The 24,853-nt window shown below is 54.3% G+C and overlaps 1 protein-coding gene across 12 annotated transcripts in view; it reads left to right on the top strand.

Annotated features, from left to right (window-relative positions):
* ADCY7 (adenylate cyclase 7) overlaps positions 1-24,853 on the top strand; it is a 73,639-nt gene that overhangs the window by 28,844 nt on the left and 19,942 nt on the right. For 3 of the 12 annotated variants that reach the window (XM_030925210.1, XM_030925205.1, XM_030925204.1), the window contains 6 exons: positions 13,941-14,360; positions 16,480-16,683; positions 17,761-17,922; positions 18,697-18,846; positions 19,343-19,491; positions 20,633-20,744. In XM_030925210.1, the coding sequence (XP_030781070.1) occupies positions 14,145-14,360; positions 16,480-16,683; positions 17,761-17,922; positions 18,697-18,846; positions 19,343-19,491; positions 20,633-20,744 (993 nt within the window). In that variant the 5' untranslated portion in view covers positions 13,941-14,144. Of the gene's footprint in view, positions 1-330; positions 453-8,452; positions 8,562-12,567; positions 12,769-13,940; positions 14,361-16,479; positions 16,820-17,760; positions 17,923-18,696; positions 18,847-19,342; positions 19,492-20,632; positions 20,745-24,853 lie in introns of those variants that run through there. The other 9 variants (XM_030925206.1, XM_030925202.1, XM_030925207.1 and 6 more) reach the window with 7 other exon arrangements.

Here is a 24,853-nt window from a genome sequence, read left to right as displayed (position 1 = left end):
ACTCCAGGGTTGGGGCTTAGTCCTTAGCTGCCAGTTTAGTGCTGGCTGTACCCCACAGTCTGTGGAGTATGGGGTTTGACGTCCCCGCGTACCAGGCAGGATTAAATCCTGGGAGCTAGGTAGTACATGGCTGGACGTGCAGCCAGGTAATAACAGGTCAGGGTGGCCTGTGCTTCTGTGGGAGGTGCAGGCCCTGGGGAAGCTAAGGAACAAGGCCAGACTGGGAGGGGACGAGGCAGCCTTCCTGGAAGAGGTGGCAGCTCAGGTTGGCCCTGAAGGGCGGGCAGGAGTTCACCAGGCAGAAGGCATTTGGAGGTGAGGAGGTGGGCGTGTTTTTAGATTGCCGGAGCTGGAGATGAAAGGGTGGGGCTTGTTTGGGGAACCGAAATCAGCCAAATCACGCAGCCACAGAGGAGGCCCGGGAAGTTCTGGAGGTGTTTTTTGGCCAAGGGGTGAGCAGAGATCGGGCTTGGTGTTCTGGGGGGTCCTGGGTAGGTGTGGGAGGCCTGGTTTCCGGGACCATGGGGCTCTTATGGCCTGAGACTCCATCACAGTGACCTCCTGTGCCCAGTAGCTCTGTAAGGGCAGGATTTGTGGAAGGAAGGAGTGAGTGACCAGGAATGGGGGCTTGGGCTCCAGGGACAGCCATGGCGAGGGCTCTTGAGCCCCCGTGTGGGTGCAGGGCCGGAAGCTGGGGCTGTGGTTGGTTGGGGAGGCCGGGTGGGGCTGCTTCCCCTGCATCAGGGCTCTTCCGGACTCCTGGTGCGGCTGCACGAGGCAGTCCCCTCTGCGTCTCTCACGTCCTTTAGGCCTGGATCAGGTTCTCAGGAAGCCTCGGGAAAGTGAGGGTCTTAGCGCCTTGGTTTAGGGTTAGGCGCTTTTCGAGCTGATGTCGTGGAGGCCAAACTGGGGGCCTCCGGGCCAGGTGGTGGCTTTAGGCTTGCTGTTGGGACAAGAGGCCAGGCTAGGCAGTGATGCCTCACTGGGCTCTATTGGTGGCCCGCTGAGCTCTGGGTGGGAGAGGCCTCTCCCATTGACCTCTCTGTGACTGGCTTCTCTGCTGGTCTGGGTGGGAAGGGACCTCAGAGATCCTGGAGGCCTTTCCTGCCCTGGGGGAGTCAGGCCCAGAGAGGGTGAAGAATTGCCTGAGTCACACAGTTGGTGATAGGGAGAGCTGGGACTGTACCTTACATCACCTGACATTCAGCCCAGGGCTCTATTCCCTGCACTGCCTTACCTGTGGCAGATGGGGAAACTGAGGCAGGTGGGCCACTCCTCTGCATTGCACGGGAGAGGCAGGAAATTCAACAGGAGCCCTTTGCCGTGTTGGCACTTGGAGCTCTTTTCCTGCTTGCTTTTCCCCAGGGCAAGGTGCTTCCCAGCTGAAAACTGCCTAGGGAGGTCGCTGTTGAGACCACGAGCACCACAGATCCCCGGTCTTTCACTCAGGTGTCTCCTCTCACCACCTGGCAGGCTAAGCTCAGGGTGGGTATCCTGGCCCACAGGCAGGTGCATGGGCTGGTCCCTTCGGCACCTGCAACTTTCTTGTGCACAGCTAGCCCAACCTGGGGCCCCCAGCCTTAAGGAGCTTTAGAGGCTATCAATTAAGGGGAGGCTAATGGGCTCTACAGGCCACAGCTGCCCAGGGAGGCTTCTTTGGGGAGGAGTTCCTAGGTGGTCTCGGAGACTCCAGAGTCAGCATTTCCCAAAGGAGGTTTATTAGGGATTCAATGCAAAGAGTCTCATTAACAAAAGGATGGGGAAATGTTCAGCTGTGTTTAATTCAGCAGGCTTCTTTCCTGCAGGACTTGTCAGAGCCTTTAATCTGCTAATGTATATGGGGGATCTTTAAATGGGGAAGAGGAGAATGTTGAGCTCAGCACCACCTGTGACCAGAAACGGCTGCGGATGTGTATGGCTGCACATATGTAGCTTTTCATGGCCCTGCTTTTGGGCAGAATGCACCTCAGGAAATGCAGATAGAGAGTTAATCTGCACTGGGTCTTGGAGGAGGGGCAGGCCTGGATTTGAATCCTAGCTCCACTATTTCCCAGCAGGTGGGCTTTGGGCTTGGAGGTTAAGGTCCCAGAGTCAGTTGCCCTGGCTAGAAATGGAGCGAGAGCACCCCCACCCACCACCCTTGGGTAGTCAGGGGGACGGGCCTCAGCCCATGGTTCTCTGCAGGTTCTCAGAGGAGATGACCAGCCAGGTGGTTTTTGGCCCAGTTTGTCTCTCAGCTGGGCTCCGAGGTCACAGAGCTTGTTTTGAGGCCTGGGTACTGCACTCTCTCCTGCCAGGAAGCCTGGAAGGTTTGGGCCGAGGACCTGACTCTGCCTAGGATGTCACCTGTGAGCTCCCTCCAGCTCAGACCAACATCACCACCTCTCTCTGACCTGGGTTGGGTGGGACGGTCACTCCCTTGAGGCCCAGATAGGCCCTACATGGAGGGGTCAGCCCACACTGCCGCTCATGGCCCTGGAAAGCCGGCCTGAGTTGCTGACCAGTGTTCTCTCCACCTCCCAGAGGCTGGGCACTCACAGGCCAGAGTGGGGACTGGGCCTCCTCACCCTCAGTGCTGCTGGCTCATGGCAGGGTTGAGACCTCTCACTTCCACACCCCATAGGCCTTTCTGACAACTTGGTGATGCATGCCGTCTAGACTGGGGTGTTCTGTTCCAGGAGTGGCTCAGCATACGGCTTGCATCACCCCCAACTGAATCCTTTCAAAACCCTGTGGGGTAGGACTGTTATTCTCCTTTTGTTAAAATGAGGAAACTGAGGCACAGAGAATCTGTCAGGTCATGTAATGTATTATTTCTTTTAATATTTAATTTGTTTGTGAATGAGTGAGATGGAGCCTTGCTCTGTTTCTCAGGCTGGAGTGCGGTGGCACAATCATTGCTCACTGCAGCCTTGACCTGAACTCAGGAGGTCTTCCTGCCTCAGCCTCCCAAATTGCTGGCTCTACAGGCACATACCACTGTGCCTGGCTCAGTTTTAAAATTTTTTTAGGGATAGCATCTTACTATGTTGCCCAGGCTGATCTTGAACTCTTGGCCTTAAGCAATTCTCCCACCTTGGCCTCCTGAATAGCTGACATCACAGGCATGAGCCACTGTACCTGGCTAGGTCACGCAATTTAGGTGTGATGGATCTGGGATTCATTTTTCTTATTAGACTTTTTTTTTTTAAGTCACATAAGCAATACACTGACAATAGAAATAGAAACTGAAAATGAGAAGTGAGATTTATCCACTCTGTGACATCAACAGTTTTGGTTTTTCTGTGTCCTGGTTCCATCTTTATTTGTTCCAGGCATTACCGTGTGGATTTTTCACAGGATACCCTGTGACATTAGTTTCAAGTGGCCTCAGGCTTTTTGACAGCTGCATAGTATTCTATTGTAAGGTTGCATCATAATTTATTTCACCAGTTCCTAACTGATAGGTATATTATTTTCAATCTTTTGTTATTACAAATAATGCTTCAATGACTAATTTTGTGCTTATGTCATTTCACACTCGTGACAGTGTTTGTACGATACATTACTCAAAGTGGATTTGGTAGGTCAAAAAGCAAGTATGTCCTTTAGTGACTTGGTTAGATATTAATAAACTGCCTTCACTGGGGATTCTACTGACTCACATTCCTGCCTAGGAGGGAATGTGAGTGCCTGTTTCCAACACAGACTTATGAGGCTTATGAAATGCTTTGATCTTTGCCCATCAGATAGGTAAAAATGGTTTTCCATGGTGGTTTTGTTTTTGTTTTAAAGATGGGGATTTTGCTTTGTTACCCAGGTTGGACTCAAACTTCTGGGCTCAAGTGATCCGCCTGCCTCAGCCTCCCAAGTAGCTGGGACTATAGGTGCATCCCATTGTGCCTGGCTACTATGGTAGTGTTTCTTTTTTTGAGACGGAGTCTTGCTCTGTCACCCAGGCTGAGTGTAGTGGCACAGTGTCTGCTCACTGCAAGCTCCGCCTCCCGGGTTCATGCCATTCTCCTGCCTCAGCGTCCCGAGTAGGTGGGACTACAGGTGCCCGCCATCACACCCAGCTAATTTTTTGTATTTTTTAGCAGAGATGAGGTTTTACCATGTTAGCCAGGATGGTCTCAATCTCCTGACCTCGTGATCCGCCCCCCTCAGCCTCCCCAAGGAGTGTGGTCAGCTTCCTTCCAAATGCTGTGGGTTGGTTGTTTTTTTTTAAATTTTTATTTATTTATTTATTTATTTATTTATTTATTTATTTATTTATTTATTTTGAGACAGAACTTCTCTCTGTCATTCAGGTTGGTGTAGAGGCATGATCTCGGCTCACTGCAACCTCTGCCTCCCGAGTTCAAGTGATTCTCGTGCCTCAGCCTCCCAAGTAGCTGGGATTATAAGCATGCACCTCCATGCCTGGCTAGTTTTTGTATTTTTTAGTAGAAATGGGTTTCATCATGTTGCTCAGGCTGGTCTCGAACTCCTGGCCTCATGTGATCTGCCTGACTCAGTCTACCTAGTGCTGAGATTACAGGCGTGAGCCACCATGCCTGGCCCTTCCAAATGTTTAAGAGTCATTTAGATTGTCTTTTCTATGAACTTTCTCTTCCTAGTCTTCTCCCATTTTTCTGTTGGGTATTGGTCTTCTTTTTGATTTGTGGGAGCTTTTTACATATGAAGGAGATTAGCTCCTTGTGATATGAATCATGAATGTTCCCCTAATCTGTCATGTGTCTTTTGATTGTGCTTTTGGTAGTTTTTACCATGTATATTTTGTTTTTTCATGTAACTGAATTTATCAGTCTTTTCTTTATGGCTTTTGGGTTTTGTGTCAGGATAAAAAGGCCATATTCACTACAGCATTATATGAGAATTCTTCCATAGTTTCTTGATGTCTTTGGAAATAATCTTGGTATAAGTTGTGAATCCAGTTTGCTTTCTGTCTTGTGGATGCTGCCTTTCTAAACAGAATACTAGCAGCCTAAGAGTTAAGACTCAAATGCACATCCTTTCTGTCCCCTCCAGAACAGGACAGTGGTTACTCTGGGTTGCATCTGTCCATGGGCCTGTGAAATGGGTCTCTTTGTTTTTTTGGCAGAGCCTCATTCTGTTGCCCAGGCTGGAGTGCAGTGGTGCAATCCCATCTCACTGCAACCTCCGCCTCCCAAGTTCAAGTGATTCTCATGCCTCAGCCTCCTGAGTAGCTGGGACTATAGGCACATGCCACCACCTTGGGCTAATTTTTCTATTTTTAGAAGAGACGGGGTTTCACCATGTTAGCCAGGCTGGTCTCGAACTCCTGGCCTCAAGTGATCTACCTGCCTTGGCCTCCCAAAGTGCTGGGATTACAGATGTGAGCCACCGTGCCAGGTCTGTGGAGCTCTTCTTGTACCTCCCAGCCCCATTCATGTCTTGCTGTCACTGCTGGACCCACTGTCAGGGTGGGGCCCTAGGCAATGTGCGAAGTCAGCCACCACCCTCTTGTCCTGGGCAGGATGAGCACCACTTGAGGTCCCCCATGGTCAGCTGGACTTCCCCTTTCTGTTCTTCCTTATCAAGGGAAAAGGGATCAGAAATCTGTTAAATGTGGGCGTGAAAGTGTTTCTTTTCTGAAGGGGGAGGCTAGTGAGGGCAGTGCTTAAAGAAATGAATCGCTAATGGAATTTCAAGCAAGAGTGAGGAAAAAGTAGGGCTATTCCTCCAACAGGGGGTCCTGGTTGATTGGTTAGTCAGTTGATAAACACTGTTGCCTGAACACACACTGTGTTCAGAGCCCTAGCAGATACCCTGGTTGGGGCAGTGCTAAGGATTCTGCCTCCTGGGAGCTCATTTCCTGAGCAGAATTTCCTCTTGGTACCTGGCCTGACGCCTGGTGCACAGAAGGCATTAGTGCACAGCTGCTGAAGGAATGCATGGTCGAACTCCCCCTGGGCAGTCACTAACTAGCATTAGAACGGGCGTGAGACATAGTAGACCTGGATTCCTACCCCTGGCCGCTGGAGCCTTGGGGGTGCATTTTAAAGGAGAGATTGATCAGTGTAATGCTTAACCAAATGAATGAAGTGGAGGGGAGGATTTCAGGAACAAAGAACACTTTTCTTTCTTCTTTTATTGTTGTGTCTCTGGCAGTTTTTGGTATCAAGATGATGCTGGCCTCATAGAATGAGTTAGGGAGGAGTACCTCTTCCTCAATTTTTCTGAATAGTTCCTATGGGAATGGTACCAGTTCTTCTTCGTACATCTGGTAGAATTTGGCTGTGAATCTCTCAGGTCCTGGCCTTTTAATGGTAGGCTATTTATTACTAATTCAGTTTAGGAGCTCATTATTGGTCTCTTCCTGGCTCAGTCATGGGAGGATTGTGTGTCCAGGAATTTATCCATCTCTTAGATTTTGTAGTTTTTGTGTGTAGAAGTGTTTGTAGTAGTTTCTGATGGTTATTTTTTACTTCTGTGGGGTCATTAGTAACATTCCTTTAGTCATTTCTAATGGTGTTTATTTAGATCTTCTCTCTTTATTAGTTTAGTGGCCTATTTTATTAATTTTTTCAAAAAAACCAACTCATTGATCTTTTGAATGGTTTTTTGTCTTGTTTTTCTTCAGTTCAGCTCTGATTTTTGTCGTTTCTTGTCTCCTGCTAGGCTTGGGGTTGATTTGTTTTTGCTTCTCTATTTCTTTCCGTTGTGAAGTTAGGTTGTTAATTTGAGATCTTTCTAACTTTTTGATGTGGGCATTTAATGCTACAAATTTCCCTCTTAACACTACCTTAGCTGTGTCCCAAAGAATCAAAGAACAACTTTCTACCCATCCCTAGAAGTGGCTCCCTGGGGCCAGGTGAGAACCTCAGCCTTTTCCCTCAGTTTTTCTCCAGTCCCTTATCCTTTTCATTTACTGATTCAGCCTCCACCCCTAGCCCAGCCTCAACTAGGCCAGAGCTGGTCTCAGAGGTATGACACAGCTCCTCCTTTGCAAGAGGGAAAACTAAGGCACAGGTCAGGCAAGAGATTTGTTCAGGGTCACAGAGCATGTTGGTGGCTAAGCTGGGACTGGAATGCAGGTTTTTGGTCCCCAAGACTGATCAGCAGCCTGTGCCCTGGGAGTGGGAGCAGAGTCAGCCTGGGGGTGCTTGGGGGCTGTGGAGGGGGAACAGGGTTGGCTGGCAGTCATGCCATTGGGGAACTTCAGCCCTTGCCCCTGCTGGCCAACTTTGCAGGCTATCATCAGGAGATGCAGTGGGGGGCCTGGGTGGGGGCCTGCCCACTCTGCATCTGCCTCTCCCTGGACCCGATGGTTGAACTCTGATGCTGCAGGACTTCCTCTAACACTAAACCTGACTTCTTGGCCATTTGCCAGTTTGTCCTGCAAGCTTGGCCTCTTGGACATCATGACCTGTGCAGATGACCTGGCTATCAGCACCCCCAGTTTACTGATAAGGAAACTGAGGCCAGAGTGTGCAGGCAACTGCCACTCACAGGCCATTGGTAGCAGAGCTGGGATTGGGTGCAGGCATCCTCCCAGAGGCCAAGTGTAGTTGGGAGAGGTGTGCTGTGGCGGGTAAGGCAGGTGTGCAGGTGCTTCCCGATCTTGAGGGAGGCCCTTTCTTCATCTGCCCTCGTCCTTCAGCCGTGGCGCCCTCCTCCCTCACCCATGCCACTCTGCATGCTTCCCTACCCTGGGCCTGGCGCAGGATTCTGGCTGGCTAACCTTCTCGGCCATTCACGTCACAGTCGTTTGCCAGGACCAGCTGCGGGACACACACACAGATCCCCCCACAACAGTTTGGCGAGGCAGGGGCCTGGGATGTTGGACCCACAATGGGAAGGCCTCTGGGTAGGGGAGGTGCCTGGGAGAGCAGGGCATGGGGGCCACAGAGCTCTGGGGACAGGGAGGGTCTGGGGAGGGCTGGGCTTGGGGTGTGGGACCTTGAATACCAGCAGAATTGAATCCCTGGGTTCCACGAGGTTTCCTGGGGGCCTCTTTGGGTCAGGCCTGCACTGGGCAGAGCAGCTGCTGGCTTCATGGAGCTCAGGGTCTCTTGAGAGAGATCGCATTAACATGAGACTCCCTTGGCAAATGAAAAATCTGCCTACCAGGGGCACTGAGAGCCAGCAGGCCCGGCGGGGGGCAAGATGGAGCATGCAGGTTTTTGTGTCTTCAGCACGTGACATCCCAGGCAGGGTGTGGGCCCAGGGGCCTGAGTGGGGCCTCTTCCCTGGAGGCTTCCATGCCTCCCCCCGACTCCAAGGTCCCCACTTCCCCTTTTTGAGGCCACCAGGGCCCCACGGAAGCCCTGAGCCTGCTGAGGCTTGGCCGGAGGAAGCCAGGCTGTGGTTTCTGCCAACAGTGGCTGGGTGAGGAAGTGACTGTCCTGTCTGCATCTGTGAAAGCTGGGGGTTTCTAGAACATACTCTGCACAAGGGCTGTGGTTGTGCTGGGGACGCTGCCAGATCAGCTGGACTGGGGAAGGATTTCCCGAGCACCCGGGAACCTGGCCCTGCAGTTGCAGTATGGAATCCCAGTCTTCTGCTTCTAGCAGTTCTTCTGGCTGGAGAACCTGGACCCAGCCAGCCAGTATTTGGTGAGGAGACCACAGTCCTGCCTTAGTTGCAGGATAAGAGGGTGTGTGAGAGGTTGCTCAGAGGGCTTCCTGGAGGAGGAGGCCCTCCTGGAGTTCACTGACCTGAACTTGCTCCTGCAAGGCAGAGGGAAGTAATTCGACAGGGTCCCCTAAGCTCCCCACCTCTTGGTCATAGCTCTGTCCTGGGCCTTGTTTGTGGGGAAAAGGTTGGTGTTTTGGGATATTATGGGATTTCTGGATGCCAGCACCATGAGGGTGATAGGGACCCCAGATATCCTATGTTTAAATTCCAGCTTTTTTTTTTTTTTTTCCCAGACAAGGTTCTGCTCTGTCACCCAGGCGGGAGTGCAGTGGCATGATCATAATCCAGTGAATTCGGCCTTGACCTCCTGTGATGGAGGGATGAGCGGGGCTGTCTCCTCCAAGCCCCAGGTCCCTTCTGGAGGACTGCCTGTGTCTGCAGCGTCACACTGTCATCTCTGTGCTGACTGGGACCCTTCCAGTTGACTCTGAACCCATTGAGGGGCCATGGGTGCTTTTTAGACGTGACAAACTGGGTCCAGAAGCCCGATGTGGACTTTGAGACTCTTGGTTGCGAGTGACAGAAGCTCAAACTGGCTGCAGCTGAAAGAGGCATTGCTTGTCCCATGTGGTTAAATATCTAGAGGTTGCATAAGCTTCAGGCACAGCTGGCTCCTGTGGCCCCAGGAGGTGTTGCCACACCCCTGTCTTGTGCCAGTTCTCCATGTTGGTGTCATTTTCAGGCGGGCTCTCTCCTTGTGGTGGCTCAGGTGTCTGCTGACAGTGCCAGGTCACCAACAAAAGAGAACGCCTCTTTCCCTGGGTCAGCAGAAGTCCAAAGAGAGCCCTCACTGCCCAGGCCTGTGGCATTGAGGCTTGAGAGGGACTTTGCTGATTGGCCATACCGGGGTCATGTGGCCCCTGAACCAGGGTACTGAGGGTCGGGAGAGGGGACATTGCACAGCAGAAGCGTGAAACACCCTCCTCCCATCTGGATACCTTCCCCGCAGGGGAGTCCCCTCCTCTTTAAAATGGGGCTGCTTACCCTGCTGTACCACCGGGCTGGTCGTGAGGTGAGAATAAGTAAGGGCCTCTGGGACTGCAGTCTCCTCAGGAAGAGGGGACTTGATACCTCTGCTCTTGGTGACTTTAGAAGTCAGACAGGACCCATGCAGTGTGGGTGAGGGAGTGACAGGGAGGCAGGGCTTGACTTGAGCTAAGGGAGGACTCAGGGCCATAGAAGTGCCCAGTGATGGAGGAGACTGCCCTGAGAGGTGGTGAGCCCCCATCGTGGAGGTGTGCACGTTAACAACAGGGTCATTTCTTAGCAAGCAGGTGTGCACTAACAGCAGGGTCATTCAATCCAGGGGGCCCTGGATTGGATGTGTCTCAGACATGGCAGAAGGGTTCCTTTATCCAAGGCCTTGTGGGGAGGCCCTCCCTGTTGCCAACTGAGTCGAGGACTGGTGGAAGAACTGGTGATTGGACAGGAGGCCTGGAAAACTTCCCGGGCAGGGGGTGCCTCTGGATCTGGCTTTGGCAGGGTGGCTCCTAGGGAGGAGCTGGCCTGGGGCCATGCCACTGGTGGTGGGTTCCTGGACCCCTCTGGAGATGTGATCAGTGAGTTCATTCCCCCCAGGCCTCACGGTGTCCGGCTTGTTCCAGGAGCTGGCCAAGGTCCTTGGATGGGCCGAAGTCCTTGTGCCCATGCTCTCCACTGTTCACCTGCCCCTGCCTGCCGTTGCCCGGAAAGTGGCCTAATGAGTTCCTTGAGAGGCGTGTGTACCACGCCTGGGTTCCCACGGGCCCTTGGGACCCTCTCAGCTGGTTCCTCCCTCTCCTCGTGGTGGCCCAGCCTGGCTTTGCCTGGAGTGGGTGTGTCCACACACTCTTCCACCTGCACTTTCACGCACGTGTCTGGCCGCCTCAGCTCTGGTCTGGGGGCTTTGCCTGGGAGATGGAGCAGCTGTGGGGAGTGGCCTCAGCCCTCTGGTGTTTGGAGCTTCTCAGTCTGGCCGTCCTGGTGCACTGGTGTTTGGCAGCAGGCCAGGGGGCAGGCAGGGTTGCTGTTTGTGTGCTGTGGCATCTGGCTCGGTCCCCCGGGATGTCAGTGGGGAAGCCTGGGCTGAGGAGCCCTGGTTTGGGAGCTGGCAGACCCGGGTTTGCATCCCAGCCCATCTGTCTACCAGCTCCAGCAGTGTGATCTTAGGCAACCACTCTGCCTCTCTGGGCTCAGTTCTGCGTGTGTGAAACGGTGGTGCCACCTTGGCCTTTGCCGGTTGTGAAGATGAGAGTGAATGTGTGTGCAGGTGCCGGGGGTGGCAGGAACTGCTGCTGTTATTACTGCAAAGGGCTATTTTGGGGTGGGAGGGGGCTGGATTGAATGTGTCTCAGGCAGGGACCTTATCTCGTTTGGCAAACCCTGCAGCACAGGGTTGGATGTACATGGTTAGCACACAGTAAATGCCTCTTGTGGAATAGACTGGTTAGTTTAGATTTAGAAGTTGTAAACTAGTGGGCTGCAATCACTGCAAAATTTGAAATCAGCTGCCAACATTTAAAAATAATTTTACTTAGAAATCAGATTTGTAGCCTGTCTGAGCACTTTAGGCACTTTGACAGCTCTGGGCCACACCCCAGAAGGGTTGCCCCTCATTGAACAGGTGCTAAGGCCTGTAGACACCTGCCCAGGCACTGAAGGAGACAGGGCCCCTCAGCAAATGACCCCTTCCTCCTTCCCCAAATATGTGGTTTTTCCATTTTGTTCCTGGTGTGTGGTGATGGAATAGGAACTTCCAGAGGAAATAGAGCCTGAGGTGGCTCCTGGAATCAAGGTGGCCCCTGGGATCTCATAGTAGCAGGTATTGAGGTTGGGGGGCTTCCCTTAGACTTGGGGACCCTGGATATTCTGCTTTTTGCCTTTGGGGACTGGGGGCTCGCCTGGCCACCTTCCCTCCGCTGGACCAGCTGTCCTTGGAAGCTTCTGCTGGTGGCTGGCCATGTATGCCCCATGACTGCCCTGAGCCATCCCGTGTCTCACAGCCTCCCTCCTGTGAGATAGCCTCTGCCTCTGGCCCTGTCCTGGTTCCAATCCAAGGCAGGCCTGGAGGACACTGGGGGCCTGGATTCTTGGTCCAGGGTTGCCCTTTTCATGCAAGGTTCCTGTTGGGAATATGGCAGCTGTCCCCAAGTCCCCATTGCTGTGTGAGGGATTGCACAGTTTTGGTAATATTCCTTCCTTTGGAGACTGATGGGGATCACTGGGGAGAGAGAGTCCAGCCTAGCACACAGGAGGTGTAAGGACTGGCAGGCGTAGGTGTGATTCACAAGCCTTTTTGGAATCAATGAATATGCTAAGGAATGAATGGTGCTGGGGGAAGAAGGAGACCATGTGGGCTGAGCGTGGCAAGCCTGGGGTGTGCTCACAGTGTGTCACAAAGGGGCCACCGTGTCCCTCTCTGAGACTCAGCTTCCTTTTCTGTGAAGCAAGGCTTGCAGACATCTGAAATTTATGTCAGTGGGCTATTTAAAAAAATAAACAAGATTTTTGCGGGGTACAGTGGTTCATGCCTGAAATCTTGGCACTTCGGAGGCTGAGGAGGGTAGATTGCTTGAGCCTAGGAGTTCAAGACTAGCTTGGGCAACATGGAGAAACCCCATCTCTACAAAAAAATACGTGGCCCACTGCAGCCTAAGCCTCCCCAGGCTCAGGTCCCAGCTACACAGGAGGCTGAGGTGGGAGGATTACCTGAGTCCAGGGAGGTTGAGTCTGCAGCGGGCTATGATCACACCACTTCACTCCAGCCTGGGTGACAGAGTGAGACCCCATCTCAAAAAAAACCAAAAAACAAACAAAAAACAGAAAGAAAGAAAATGCAAAATGCAGTTTTATGTGGAGCTTACTATAACACAGATGCAGGGGGCTGCTCTGGCTGAAGCAGGCATGGGTTGCCTGAGTCTATGCCCTCTGATCTTCCCTTCCCAGCAGGGGCCTGATGCATGTCCCCAAATCTCAGGGCTCCTAGGATCGCAGCTTGGAACCGTCTGTGCCTGGAGACATGAGACTCACTGGAAAATGAAGTGAATGTGGTGTTCGCACCAGGACGATGCAGATAGCAGAGCCTGGAAACAGACCCCATCCGTGTGATCACCTGACTTATGAGAGAGGTGGCTCCACTGAAATTCAGTGAGACAATTGCTGGTTCACTGAACACTACTGGGATAATTCAATATCCATGTGGAAAAAAGAAATGAACCTTGATCCCTACCTCACACAATACCCAGAGTGAATCAAGATGAATCACAGACCTTAGTGTGAAAGCAAAACAGAGAAACGTGCAGAGCAGAGCTGCCCTATAGAAGTTTCTGTGATGATAGACATGCTCTGTTGATCTGTGCTGTCCTGTACAGCAGCCGCCAGTCGCATGTGGTCATTGAGTATTTGATTTTTTTTGTTTTTGTTTTTGTTTTGAGATGAAGTCTCACTCCATTGCCCGGGCTGGATGCAATGGCACAATCACGGCTCATTGAAACCTCTGCCTCCCAGGTTCAAGCCATTCTCCTGCCTCAGCTTCCCGCGTAGCTGGGATTACAGGCACACACCACCATGTCTGGCTAATTTTTGTGTTTTTAGTGGAGATGGGGTTTTATCCTGTGGGCCAGGCTGGTCTCGAACTCCTGACCTCAGGTGATCCACCTGCCTCAGCCTCTCAAAGTGCTGGGATTACAGGCATGAGCCACCATGCCTGGCTGGCTGTTGAGTATTTGAAATGTGGCTAGTGTGACTGAGGGTCTGAATTTCTAATTTTATTTTAAATTAATCTAAATTTAATTTAAAATAGTGGCTGGGCATGGTGGCTCATGCCTGTAATCCCAGCACTTTGGGAGGCTGAGGCAGGAGGATAGCTGGAGCTCATGAGTTCAAAACCACCCTGGGCAGCAGGGGGAGACCCCATCTCTACAAAAGAAAATTTAAAAATTAGCTGGAGATGTGGTGGTGCACACCTGTAGTCCCAGCTACTTAGGAGGCTGAGGTGGAAGAATCACTTGAGCTCAGGAGTTTGAGGCTGCAGTGAGCTATGATCATGCCACTGCACTCCAGCCTGGGCAACAGAGTGAGACCCTGTCTTGAAGAAAAAAAAAAGCAGCCACATGTGGCTAGTGGCTACTATCTTGGACAGTGCAGTTCTAGAAGACACAGGGGACTAGCTTTACAACAACAGGACATAAAAGTTAGGTTAGGGTTAAGATGGATAAATCAGACTTGGTGCTGTGAGGCCTGGGCCCCGCTCTCCCCAATGCCAGCCCTCCCCTGACTTGGCCCATTAGGTCAAGTTCCTGTCTGCTTCATCTCCGCAGAGCTGAGGAACTGCGTGTGGAGTCAGCCCAGTCTGGATGCACAGGAGGATGCCGACGGTACAGTGAGTGAGGCCTGGTGCCAGAGCTGTGTGGACCCCTCATTGGCCATGGAGCAGCAGGCCCAGAGGCCCTCTCCCCAGCCCTGCTTGCCTGCCTTGGAGAGGACAGAGGCCTAGGCCCACGGGGCAGGGTGTTGGCAGACAGATGCCCTCCAGGCCCTGGGGCCTCCTTAACGGCCGAGGGTGGAAGATGCCGGCCAAGGGGCGCTACTTCCTCAACGAAGGCGAGGAGGGTCCTGACCAAGATGCGCTCTATGAGAAGTACCGGCTCACCAGCCAGCATGGGCCGCTTCTGCTCACGCTTCTGCTGGTGGCCGCCACTGCCTGCGTGGCCCTCATCGTCATCGCCTTCAGCCAGGGGGTGAGTGAGGGCAGCCCCCGGGCTTCACATCTCAGCCCCAACCTTGGCCAAGCTGCCATCTTCTCTTAGCCTGAGTTTTCTCTTCTGTAAAATGCTATTTTTTTTATTTTTTTAATTTTTTTTGAGAGTCTCACTCTGTCACCCAGGCTGGAGTGCAGAGGCATGATCTCGGCTCACTGCAACCTCTGTCTCCTGAGCTCAAGCAATTCTCCTGCCTCAGCCTCCCAAGTAGCTAGGATGACAGGTGCGTGCCACCATGCCTAGCTAATTTTTGTATTTTTGGTAGAGATGGGGTTTCACCATGTTGGCTAGGCTGGTCTTGAACTCTTGACCTCAGGTGATCCACCTGCCTCGGCCCCCCAAAGTGCTGGGATTATAGACGTGAGTCACCATGCCTGGCCAATGCTATGTCTTTTACAACACGTTTAGACTGGTAGAAGACAAGTTTCTAATTAAAAAAAAAATGTTTTTGAGACTGGGCCTTGCTGTGTTGCCCAGGTTGGCCTTGAACTCCTGGGTTCAAGTAATCCTCCTGGCTCATCCTCCTGAGTAGCTGGGATTACAAGCATGCATGACCATGCCCAGCCTCTCTAACTTTAATTCAATTTTGAAGTCTGGAGTGGTTTTAGATATTACATTAACTTGTTTGAATAAACTATTCTCATTTTTCTCCATGATGAAATTTGATTCTACTGAAGACCTGGGTCAGGGATGGCCTGCGTATCACTGCCCTCACTTCCTGTACCCATGCAGACATCATTAATCAATCTCTACACTCCACACACTCCTGTCTACGTTCTCAGAATCCTCCTTTTATTTTTTATTTTTATTTTTAATTTTTTGTAGAGACATGGCCTTGCTATGTTGCCCAGGCTGGTCTTGAACTCCTGGCCTCAAGCGATCCTCCCTTGGCCTCCCAAAGTGTTGGGATTACAGGCGTGAGCCACTGTGCCTGACCTCAGAATCATTTTTAACACAGCCCTCCAGGCTGGCACCACTCATGTCATTTCTGGCCCAGGCACTTGCCTTGGTACAGCCACTAGCTGTGTTCAGCTATTGAGCATTTAAAAAGTGGGTAATGTGACTGAGGAACTGCATTTTTCATCTCCCCTCCCCTCCCATCTCCTTTCCTTTCTTTTGAGACAGAGTTTCACTCTTGTTGTCCAGGCTGGAGTGCAATGGCACTATCTTGAACTCGCTGCAGCCTCCACCTCCTGGGTTCAAGTGATTCTCCTGCCTCAGCTTCCTGAGTAGCTGGGATTACAGGCGCATGCCACCACACCTGGCTAATTGTTGTATTTTTAGTAAAAACGGGGTTTTGCCATGTTGACCAGGCTGGTCTCGAATTCCTGACCTCAGCTGATCCACCTGCCTCGGCCTCCCAAAGTGCTGGGATTATAGGCATGAGCCACCATGCCCTGTCCATTTTCTTTTTAGTGAATGTGAATTTGATTAGCAGAGTTCTGGAAGAACACTCAGAAACTCCAGGGTGTTTATATGAGTCAAGTGGCCAGGAACCAGCGGCTGCCAGTGCAGCCTGGATCCATGTGGCTATCAACCACAGGACACTTGCTACTGTGTGCCAGCCCCCAGATCAAGGCCTCTGCCCCCGCGGACCTCCTGGATGCTGTGCCCGTCCCGTCCTACCTCTGTGCCGTTGCCCCAGCTCCTCCCCTGTGGGATGACTTTTCCTGGTATCCGTCACCAGCCTCTGCTCACTCACTGAGGGCCAGGTGCAGTGTCGTCTTTGGGCAGCTTTCCAAGGCTCTGCCTGTGAACGAGTCTTGCCCTGTGCTTGTGGTATCACTTGTGGCTATGCACAGAGCACCGTGGGAATCCAGAGAGGAGGCAGAGGTGGATGGAGAGTAATGGCATCATGGGCGGGACTGTGGGTGATGCTCTGGTTCCCGAGGTGATGGGAAGGGGGTGGTTGAGGCAGCCTTGGCAGAGATGACAAAGAAAGGCCAGAAGGTGAACGGGAACCAGGCGTGGGAGGGCTCATCCACACCCTCCATGTGGAGGAAGCTGTAAGTGAGGCAGCTGGCCCAGCAGGCTTTCTGGAGGAGGTGGCTCTGCACTGGGAAAAGCTGAGTCATTTCTGTCTGTTTGCTCTACCCAGGACCCCTCCAGACACCAGGCCATTCTGGGCATGGCGTTCCTGGCGCTGGCGGTGTTTGCAGCCCTCACTGTGCTGATGTATGTCGAGTGTCTCCTGCGGCACTGGCTCAGGGCCTTGGCACTGCTCACCTGGGCCTGCCTGGTAGCCCTGGGCTACGTGCTGGTATTCAACGCATGGACAAAGGCGGCCTGTGCGTGGGAGCAGGTAACGGGGACTCTGGACTCCCTGCTGGCTGCGCCCTCAGGAGCTCCCATCCCCGTGGTTGGTAGGCATGCCACAGGCCTTTCCTGCCCCACGCTTGGCTGTGTGTCTAGGATGGCCCCAGGCTGGTTTTATCTCTGTGAGTTCTCTGCATTGACAGGGCTGAGGTGGGGAGAGCATCCACTTGGATGTTGGGCTGCAGCACTCTCGGGTGGCTCCAGTTTGGTTGGAGATGACAGAACTTCAGCTCAAAGAGGCAAAAAGGCACAAACTGGTTCCTGTGTCAGGAAAGGCCGAGGGGTCGGTGCTGGGCTCCAGTGGGATAACTGGACCTGGGGCCTCTGGAAAGCTTCAGCCCCAGGCACGCTGACCCCAGGTGGGGCAGAGAAGGCCACAGGGGCTCCAGGCTGCCCACCTCAGCTGAGACAGAGGCCGCTTTCTCAACCAGCTCGACCTGCAGGCTTGAGCCACACTGACCTGACTGTGGTCACGGGCCCAGTCCTAGATGGTCACTGTCACCAAGCAGTGGCACACTCTGACCAGTGGGCCTGGGTCCTATGACAGCTCCTGCGGCAGGGGTGGGGTGGGGTGAGGCCCAAGGGAACCATGTGGACTGAAGGGGAGGGAGAGGGCAGCACTCCCAGAGGGGTGGACGCAGGACCGGCTGGTGGGGTTGGTGGGGCAGCTCTGGGAGTGGAGGGAGGGCGGGTGGGGCCGCATTGCTGGAGGCAGCTGGTGAGAGGGTGCCTCAGCCTCCCGGTAATCATTCCTGCCGAGCGAGAGCCATGTGGCAGGGGCACCAGGTGGGGGCTCCCTGGATCACGCGGGGCATGGAGCCTGCCACCTGGGGTGGCCACAGGCAGTGGATCAGCACAGGAAACCATGGACCATGTGGCCGGGCCCACTCTAGAAACACATTCTGGCTTTTCTTGTTCCCTCGTATGTCTGCCCGCGCAGGGGGTGGTGAGGGAGCCAACCTAAGGACACCGACTGGGTGGGCTGGTATGGTGCAGGTTTCTGGGGGTCGTAGGGCCTGGGGCAGCATCTCGGGGCACTGGGCTCACAAGGCTGCATCCACAGGTGCCCTTCTTCCTGTTCATCGTCTTTGTGGTGTACACGCTGCTGCCGTTCAGCATGCGGGGCGCTGTCGCTGTGGGGGCCGTCTCCACCGCCTCCCACCTCCTGGTGCTCGGTGCTTTGATGGGAGGCTTCACGACACCCAGTGTCCGGGTGGGGCTGCAGGTGAGGGATGGGCTAAGGCCTCTGGGGAGGTTTTGTGGTCTGGGTCTAAGGGCAGATGGGGGCCCCCTCTGGGTGAGTCAGACCCAAAAGCCCCGGAGCTGTGTTTGTAGACAGCCTGCTCCAAGGCCGGGTCCTCTCCAAGTCTGCTCGGAAGCTGGGCCTCAGGCGTGGCCCTGCCCTCTGGCCTTTGCTTTGCTGGCCTAGGGCTCCCCTATGGCTCAGCCCTCAGGGTTGTGACCTCAGGCCCTGCCTCCTGGTTCAGGGATACTGTCATGGCGTGAGTCCCGTTCCCAAAGTTCTTCCTCACAGGCCCTGTCTTGACGGGGCTTGGGGGAGTATCCCAGGACACTGCCTTGTGTCTTTGTGTTGAATGACTGAACCATCTGTTCATAATTATTGGGGGTTTAGAGATGTGTTTTCCTCCTAACCAGGCCTGGCGTTCTCTCTGGGCACAGGCTGGCCCTCTGCACAGCCAGCTGGGCGCTGTGCCCTCTGGGACTGCTCTTAGCACTCAAGCCCCTCAGGCCCTGGGCTCTGTGAGGTGGTCTCTTCTGCCTTCCTGGGTGTCCTGGTCTTGCAGTCCTAGTGACTCACTAGGAGACTAGCTCCTGTCTGGGCCTCAGTTTCCCTGTCTGCCCCAGGAAGAGTGCCATTCTCAGTGGGTTGGGGGTCAGAGAATGGGAAGAGGTGCCATCACTAGTCTGCCTAGGAGTCTGGTGCCCGGGAGGGCAGGGGCCAGGCCACATACTGAGCCCCACCCTGGTCCACCCGCAGCTGCTGGCCAACACAGTCATCTTCCTGTGCGGGAACCTGACAGGCGCCTTCCACAAGCACCAAATGCAGGATGCGTCCCGGGACCTCTTCACCTACACTGTGAAGTGCATCCAGATCCGCCGGAAGCTGCGCATTGAGAAGCGCCAGCAGGTGGGACCTGGCCCCCACTCCTCACCCTGCACACCCCTGTCCTCTTCCTCTTTCTGTTGGACATGAGACACTCATGCCGCCATGTGCATGAGGTGCATGGACAGACACCTGTGCAGGTCTCACCTCGGTAAGTCCTGGGCTCCAGCAGGATAACCGTAGCCTGCTGACCCTTGACTCTGCCTTCCTCTGTGTGGTTTCAGTCCTGGGCACACCGTCCCCAGGTGGCGGCAGAGAAGGCCGTAGTGGCTCCAGGCTGCTCACGCATCAGCTTAGCCTCCCCAGCTGAAAGAGCCCTTTTCTTAGTCAGCCTGAGTCCCTGGGGCTGCTGGGTACATGGGAGGTAGATGCCCAGTTGGGTTGGTGGAGGACAGGAGCAGAGTTGGAGACATTGTGGGCAGGGTGGGCAGGCAGGGAGGACAGAGGCCAGGTCTGGGCCCTGATGCTACCTTGTCTGTCCTCTGCCGGTCCCTCTGCCGGTCTGCCCGCCGGCACCCAGGAGAACCTGCTGCTGTCGGTGCTTCCAGCCCACATCTCCATGGGCATGAAGCTGGCCATCATCGAACGGCTCAAGGAGCATGGCGACCGCCGCTGCATGCCCGACAACAACTTCCACAGCCTCTACGTCAAGAGGCACCAGAATGTCAGGTGGGCGGTGAGATGTGTGGACAGCGTATCCCGGGGGCTGGGTCCACCGTTCCCCCGGCCCCCAGGCGGCCTCCCTGCCCTATCTGGAGGCTCAGACCCCTGCCCATATAGGGATTGGGAGAGGGCCCCATGGTTCCAGATTAATCCGGGGCCCTCCCTGGGCCTCAGAATCCCCACTTGTTTCCCCAGGGGCAGGATCAGATCAGGGCTCTTAAATTAGAGAATTCAGATTGGTATTGGAAGATCTAGCACCCCCCAAAACTGTAAAACTGTGTGAGCAAACAGCTTTTGTGAAGGAAGGGGTCCTTTCCGATGATTCTCAAGGTAGCACAGGACCCCCAGAAGGAGGTAAAGCCCCCCGGCCTTGGTGCCCAAGAGTGCCCCAGTTCTGACACACCTGTCTTCGGCTGATTTGCAGGGAACCACAAAGTTTTACTTGAATGCACTGACCTGAGTTTGTCAAGTGTAGATGTGGGTGCTGGGTGCCATTGAGTGTAGATGTGGGTCCCGGGAGACCCCTGGGGTCCTCTGCCTGCAGCGCCAGCATTACATCCAAGGCTAGCCTGCTGCCTTTTCTCTGGTCTGTGGATGGTCCATGAGCTTATGGACTTTGGAGCAGGGAAACCTGGTGCAGATGCCAGCTCTTGGCTTCCCAGCAAGTCTCAATGTCCTGGAGCCTGTTTGTGCGTCTGTAGAATGGGAGTTCTGCAAGGGTTGTGTGAAGACTCAATGCCTGTAAAGCGCTGGGTGTGGAGGCTGGCTTGAGGGAGCATGGAGCCGCCTCTCACCAGGGAGTTCTGAAGTCTGTGCTGCGGCGAACATTGAATGGGAAAGGGGAAGGCTCCACGCTGCCTGCAGGAGTGCGCTTCAGCTGTCTGCAGTGATGGGGCCTGGGGTGGGCCTGAGGGCCCTGCAGGTTCTGGACTTTGCTCCCTTCTGCTTTAATGTGAAGTCCCTGGAACTTTAATCTGTCTTTATGGCTGGGCGCGACTCTCCCATCCCTATGGAGGCTGAGGAAGGGCAGAGGTGAATGGGCTCAGGCCTGGCAGGCTCTTGGGGCTCCAGACGGTCCTCCATGCTCCTGCTGCTGCTGTCCAGGAGCCTGGCTGTGACACTCCCTCCCATCCCGCCCCACCCCCAGCATCCTCTATGCAGACATCGTGGGCTTCACGCGGCTGGCCAGCGACTGCTCCCCCAAGGAGTTGGTGGTGGTGCTGAACGAGCTCTTTGGCAAGTTCGACCAGATCGCCAAGGTGAGCCTGTTGGCCTGCACTGGGCAAAGCCAGGCCCCTCCCCTGCTCATTGCATCCCTAGGGGTGTCCTGTGTCCAGCGCCCTGCTGGGATTGGGATGGGGAGGCGTGGCTGAATTTTAGCATCCAGTCAGCAAACACAAGCACCCCATGGTAAAGGTGGGGGTGAGTGGTGGCCACGGCAGCCAGGATCCTGTGCTCCCAGAGTGTGAGGCCAGTGGGGAGACTGACAGTGCATACTGGGCGATATACTGGGGCTCCGGAGCCCAGATGGGGACTCAGGAGGAGGAGATGGCTCCATCCTCACTGGCAAGGCCAGCAGCCTCTACTCACCTGGTAGCTCAGGAGGACTGTGGAATGCCCAGCCTATCCCAGAAGCTGCTTTTCACAAGATCTGAGGTGAATCATGGGCACGTTAGACTTTTATGTTTTGTTTGTTTTTGTGAGATAGAGTCTCACTCTGCCATCAAGGCTGGAGTGCAGTGGTGCCATCACTGCTCACTGCAGCCTCTACCTCCCAGGCTGTGATTCTTGTGCCTCAGCCTCCTGAGTAGCTGGGACTACAGTGTGGCACCCACCACCACGCCTGGCTAATTTTTTGTATTTTTTTTTTTTGTAGCAATGGGGTTTCGCCATGTTGGCCAGGCTGGTCTTGAACTCCTGACCACAAGTGATCCTCCCCTCTTGGCCTCCCAAGTGCTGGGATTACAGGCGTGAGCTCCTGGCCCACCTTAAAGTTTGAGATACTTGTGGCCGGGCGCGGTGGCTCAAGCCTGTAATCCCAGCACTTTGGGAGGCCGAGACGGGCAGATCACGAGGTCAGGAGATCGAGACCATCCTGGCTAACACGGTGAAACCCCGTCTCTACTAAAAATGCAAAAAACTAGCCGGGCGAGGTGGCGGGCGCCTGTAGTCCCAGCTACTCCGGAGGCTGAGGCAGGAGAATGGCGTAAACCCGGGAGGCGGAGCTTGCAGTGAGCTGAGATCCGGCCACTGCACTCCAGCCCGGGTGACAGAGCAAGACTCCGTCTCAAAAAAAAAAAAAAAAAAAAAGTTTGAGATACTTGAAAAAACATCTGAGGAGGAAAGGGAACAGTGTTCTTAGCAGGGGGAACAGCATAGACAAAGCCTGGAGTAGAAAGAAAGCCCCATGTGTCCATGGGGTGAACATGCTCAGTGGGCGTGGAACAGGGTGTGAAGGGGACAAGGGCACAAGGTCAGACGTGCAAGGACATGAGGGCCAAGGCGAGGACCAGGATGCTGAGGAGCTCGACAGGTGCCAGGCAGGGAGGGAGGTCAGGCAAGGCATATTTCCATTAATGGACCAAATGGTCCTGAGAGTGGGTGAGTGATAGGCCCTGAACCTGGGTGGGGCCTTGGGCCTACATGGTATGTGTTTGAAGAGAAGTGTGGGGCCCAGGAAGCCTGGGGAGCACCTCGCCCAGCTTCAGGTGATCAGGGCAGGTTTCCCGGAAGTGGTGGCCATTCGATAGAGGCTGAAATGTAATTTAAGGTGGTGGCTCCCTATCCTGGCTGTACTTGCGAATCACATGGGAAGCTTAAAACACCAATGCCCGTGTCCATACCCATCAGAGTTTTGTTTTGTTTTGTTTTTGAGACAGAGTCTTGCTCTGTCACCTAGGGTGAAGTGCAATGGCATAATCATGGCTAATTGCAGCCTCCACCTCCCTGGGCTCAGGTGAACTCCCACCTCAGCCTCCCGAGTAGCTGAGACTACAGGTGTGCACCACAACCCCAGGCTAATTTTTTTTGTATTTTGTTGAGATGGGGTTTTGCTATGTTGTCCAGGCTGGTCTTGAATTCCTATGCTCAAGTGATCCACTCACCTCAGCCTCCCAAAGTGCTAGGATTACAGGCATGTACCATCACACCCTGCCACATCAGAATTTTTTTTTTTTTTTTTTTTTAGACGGAGTCTCAATCTGTCGCCCAGACTGGAGTGCAGTGGCGTGATCTCGGCTCACTGCAAGCTCCGCCTCCTGGGTTCACACCATTCTCCTGTCTCACCCTCCCGAGTAGCTGGGACTACAGGCGCCCACCACCTCGCCCAGCTAATTTTTTGTATTTTTAGTAGAGACAGGGTTTCACTGTGTTAGCCAGGATGATCTTGATCTCCTGACCTTGTGATCCGCCTGCCTTGACCTCTCAAAGTGCTGGGATTACAGGCGTGAGCCACTGTGCCTGGCCAGAATTTTTAAGAGCCCTCCAGTGTCTCTGTGGGCAGAGAATCAATGGTCTAGAACTTGATGGGAGGCAAGTTATGACTTCACACCGGGAAGAATTTTTCATGATCAGAGCAGCTCAATCCTGGGAGGGACTGGAAGTGGGCTCCCTGTTGCAGGGGGTAACCAAGCTTCTATAGGACTGCACTGGTCAGGGATGCTCTGGAAAACTGTCCCATCCTGGGGATTGTGGACTGAGTGACTCAGAGGGCCTGTCTAGCCTGGAACCTTCCTTCAGGATCTGCATGGCTTCTGAGCCAGCAGCTGGGAGCCCCAGAGGTTGAGGCTCGTGTGAGGCAGGGGCCCTGGGCTCAGGCCACAGCTGGCCCTTTCCTTACCATAAAGCCCATGCAGAGGGTCCCTTGCCTCTTGCACACAGTCTTCCCTCTCCAGCAGGCCCAGGAGGCATGGCCCTATTGCACAGATGGGGAAAGGGAGGCCATGGCAGGTGCCAGCTTCCCAGAGCATCTAATCTCTGGGCAGAGTTGGGCAGGGCTGGTCCCAGCCTTTTCTCCTATCAGCAATAAGATTCCAGAAGTGTAAGCTCTTTCCAAGAGCCAGGGCCTCCTCTCTCAGAGGCATACAAGTCACACCTTGGCGCAAGACCCAGCTCCCCAACTCCAAGTGTCAGAGACACAGGGGACTGTCAGCTGGTGGAGCAGCCTGGGGAATGTGGCCTCCCCTACATCCCTGAGAGCCAGGCTGGGTCCACGGGCAGTCCTGTGCCTGGTCCGAGAGGAGATCAGGGTAGCTGGACCCTAGTATCCAGGTCTGCCAAGGTTGCCTGCTTTCTAGGAAAGTCACTGGCCTCGTGTCCCTGCAGTCACTCAGAACTCACTCAGCATGTGCCAGATGGGGCCCAGCAGGAAACATCTGGCACACGCTCAAACTGAGTAATTGGAGGAGGGCGCAGGCCAGGGACGGTTCCCAGGATAGGCAGGGGCAGGGGACCTGGAGACAGGGCTGGTGCTGTGTCTGGGGCCTGGGTCTGTGATGACTGATAGGCACAGAGAGGGGACGAGGACAGGATAGGCTCTAGACCTGGAGACTGATGGTATTCCAGGAGCAGGGCTAGCGCTCGTGAGCCTGCAGGACAGAGCCGTCTTAGCTCCCTCCCTGCCAGAAGCCAGAGCACAGGGCCACCTGCTGGGGTGTCCAGTCTGAGGGTCAGCTGAGTGGGTAGAGGGTGGGGAGGGGAGAGGAGAGGCAGATGGTGCTCCTTCCTCAGTTCCCCTAAAGCCCCACCCACAAGGCCTCGGTGCATGTGGCCACCCTTGCTGAAGGCTTAGAGAGGGCCTGGTGATGCAGCAGTGCCTCAGATGAACCTCAGAGGGCTCTCGGGGTCCCCTTCCCTCCCTGGGCCTTTTCCTATGAGTCCCCGGCCTCACCCCTCTCTGTCTCCGCCCTCCCCATCCCTCTTTCCTCTTTGCATTGGTATCTTTCCTCCCCACCCCTAAGTCCTGTCAGCACAGCCACTGCTTGGGTGACCTTGAAACCTGCTGACTCCTTGGTGTGTGCACCTGTGACCTCTGTCCTCACTCCCCACTCCTGCAGCATCCTGGCTGCCTCGCTGTCTCTTCCCCAGCTGCTGTGAGTGCCTGAGCACTCTCCCTGCAGAGACTGGCATGGCCGGTTCTCTTGGTTCCTCAGGGTTTTAGCTCAAATGATTCTGATTCCTTCTCTGAGAGGTCTTCGCTGGCTTCCTGGGAACATCACCTCCCTCCTGTGCCTTGGTTTTCTCCTTAGTCCCCGTCAATAAGGGGGGCACTCTGTTTTGTTTTTGTCTTTCTAGTTTAGTGCCCACCCCTCCTGCCTGCATGCAAGCTCCGTGGCTGCAGAGATTTTCGTCTATTTTGTTCACTGCTGTA

This window comes from Rhinopithecus roxellana, chromosome 20 (genome assembly GCF_007565055.1).
Source record: "Rhinopithecus roxellana isolate Shanxi Qingling chromosome 20, ASM756505v1, whole genome shotgun sequence".
NCBI lineage: Eukaryota > Metazoa > Chordata > Mammalia > Primates > Cercopithecidae > Rhinopithecus > Rhinopithecus roxellana.
Note: the sequence above shows the minus strand (reverse complement) of the source record. Positions and strands in the feature narration are given on the sequence as shown.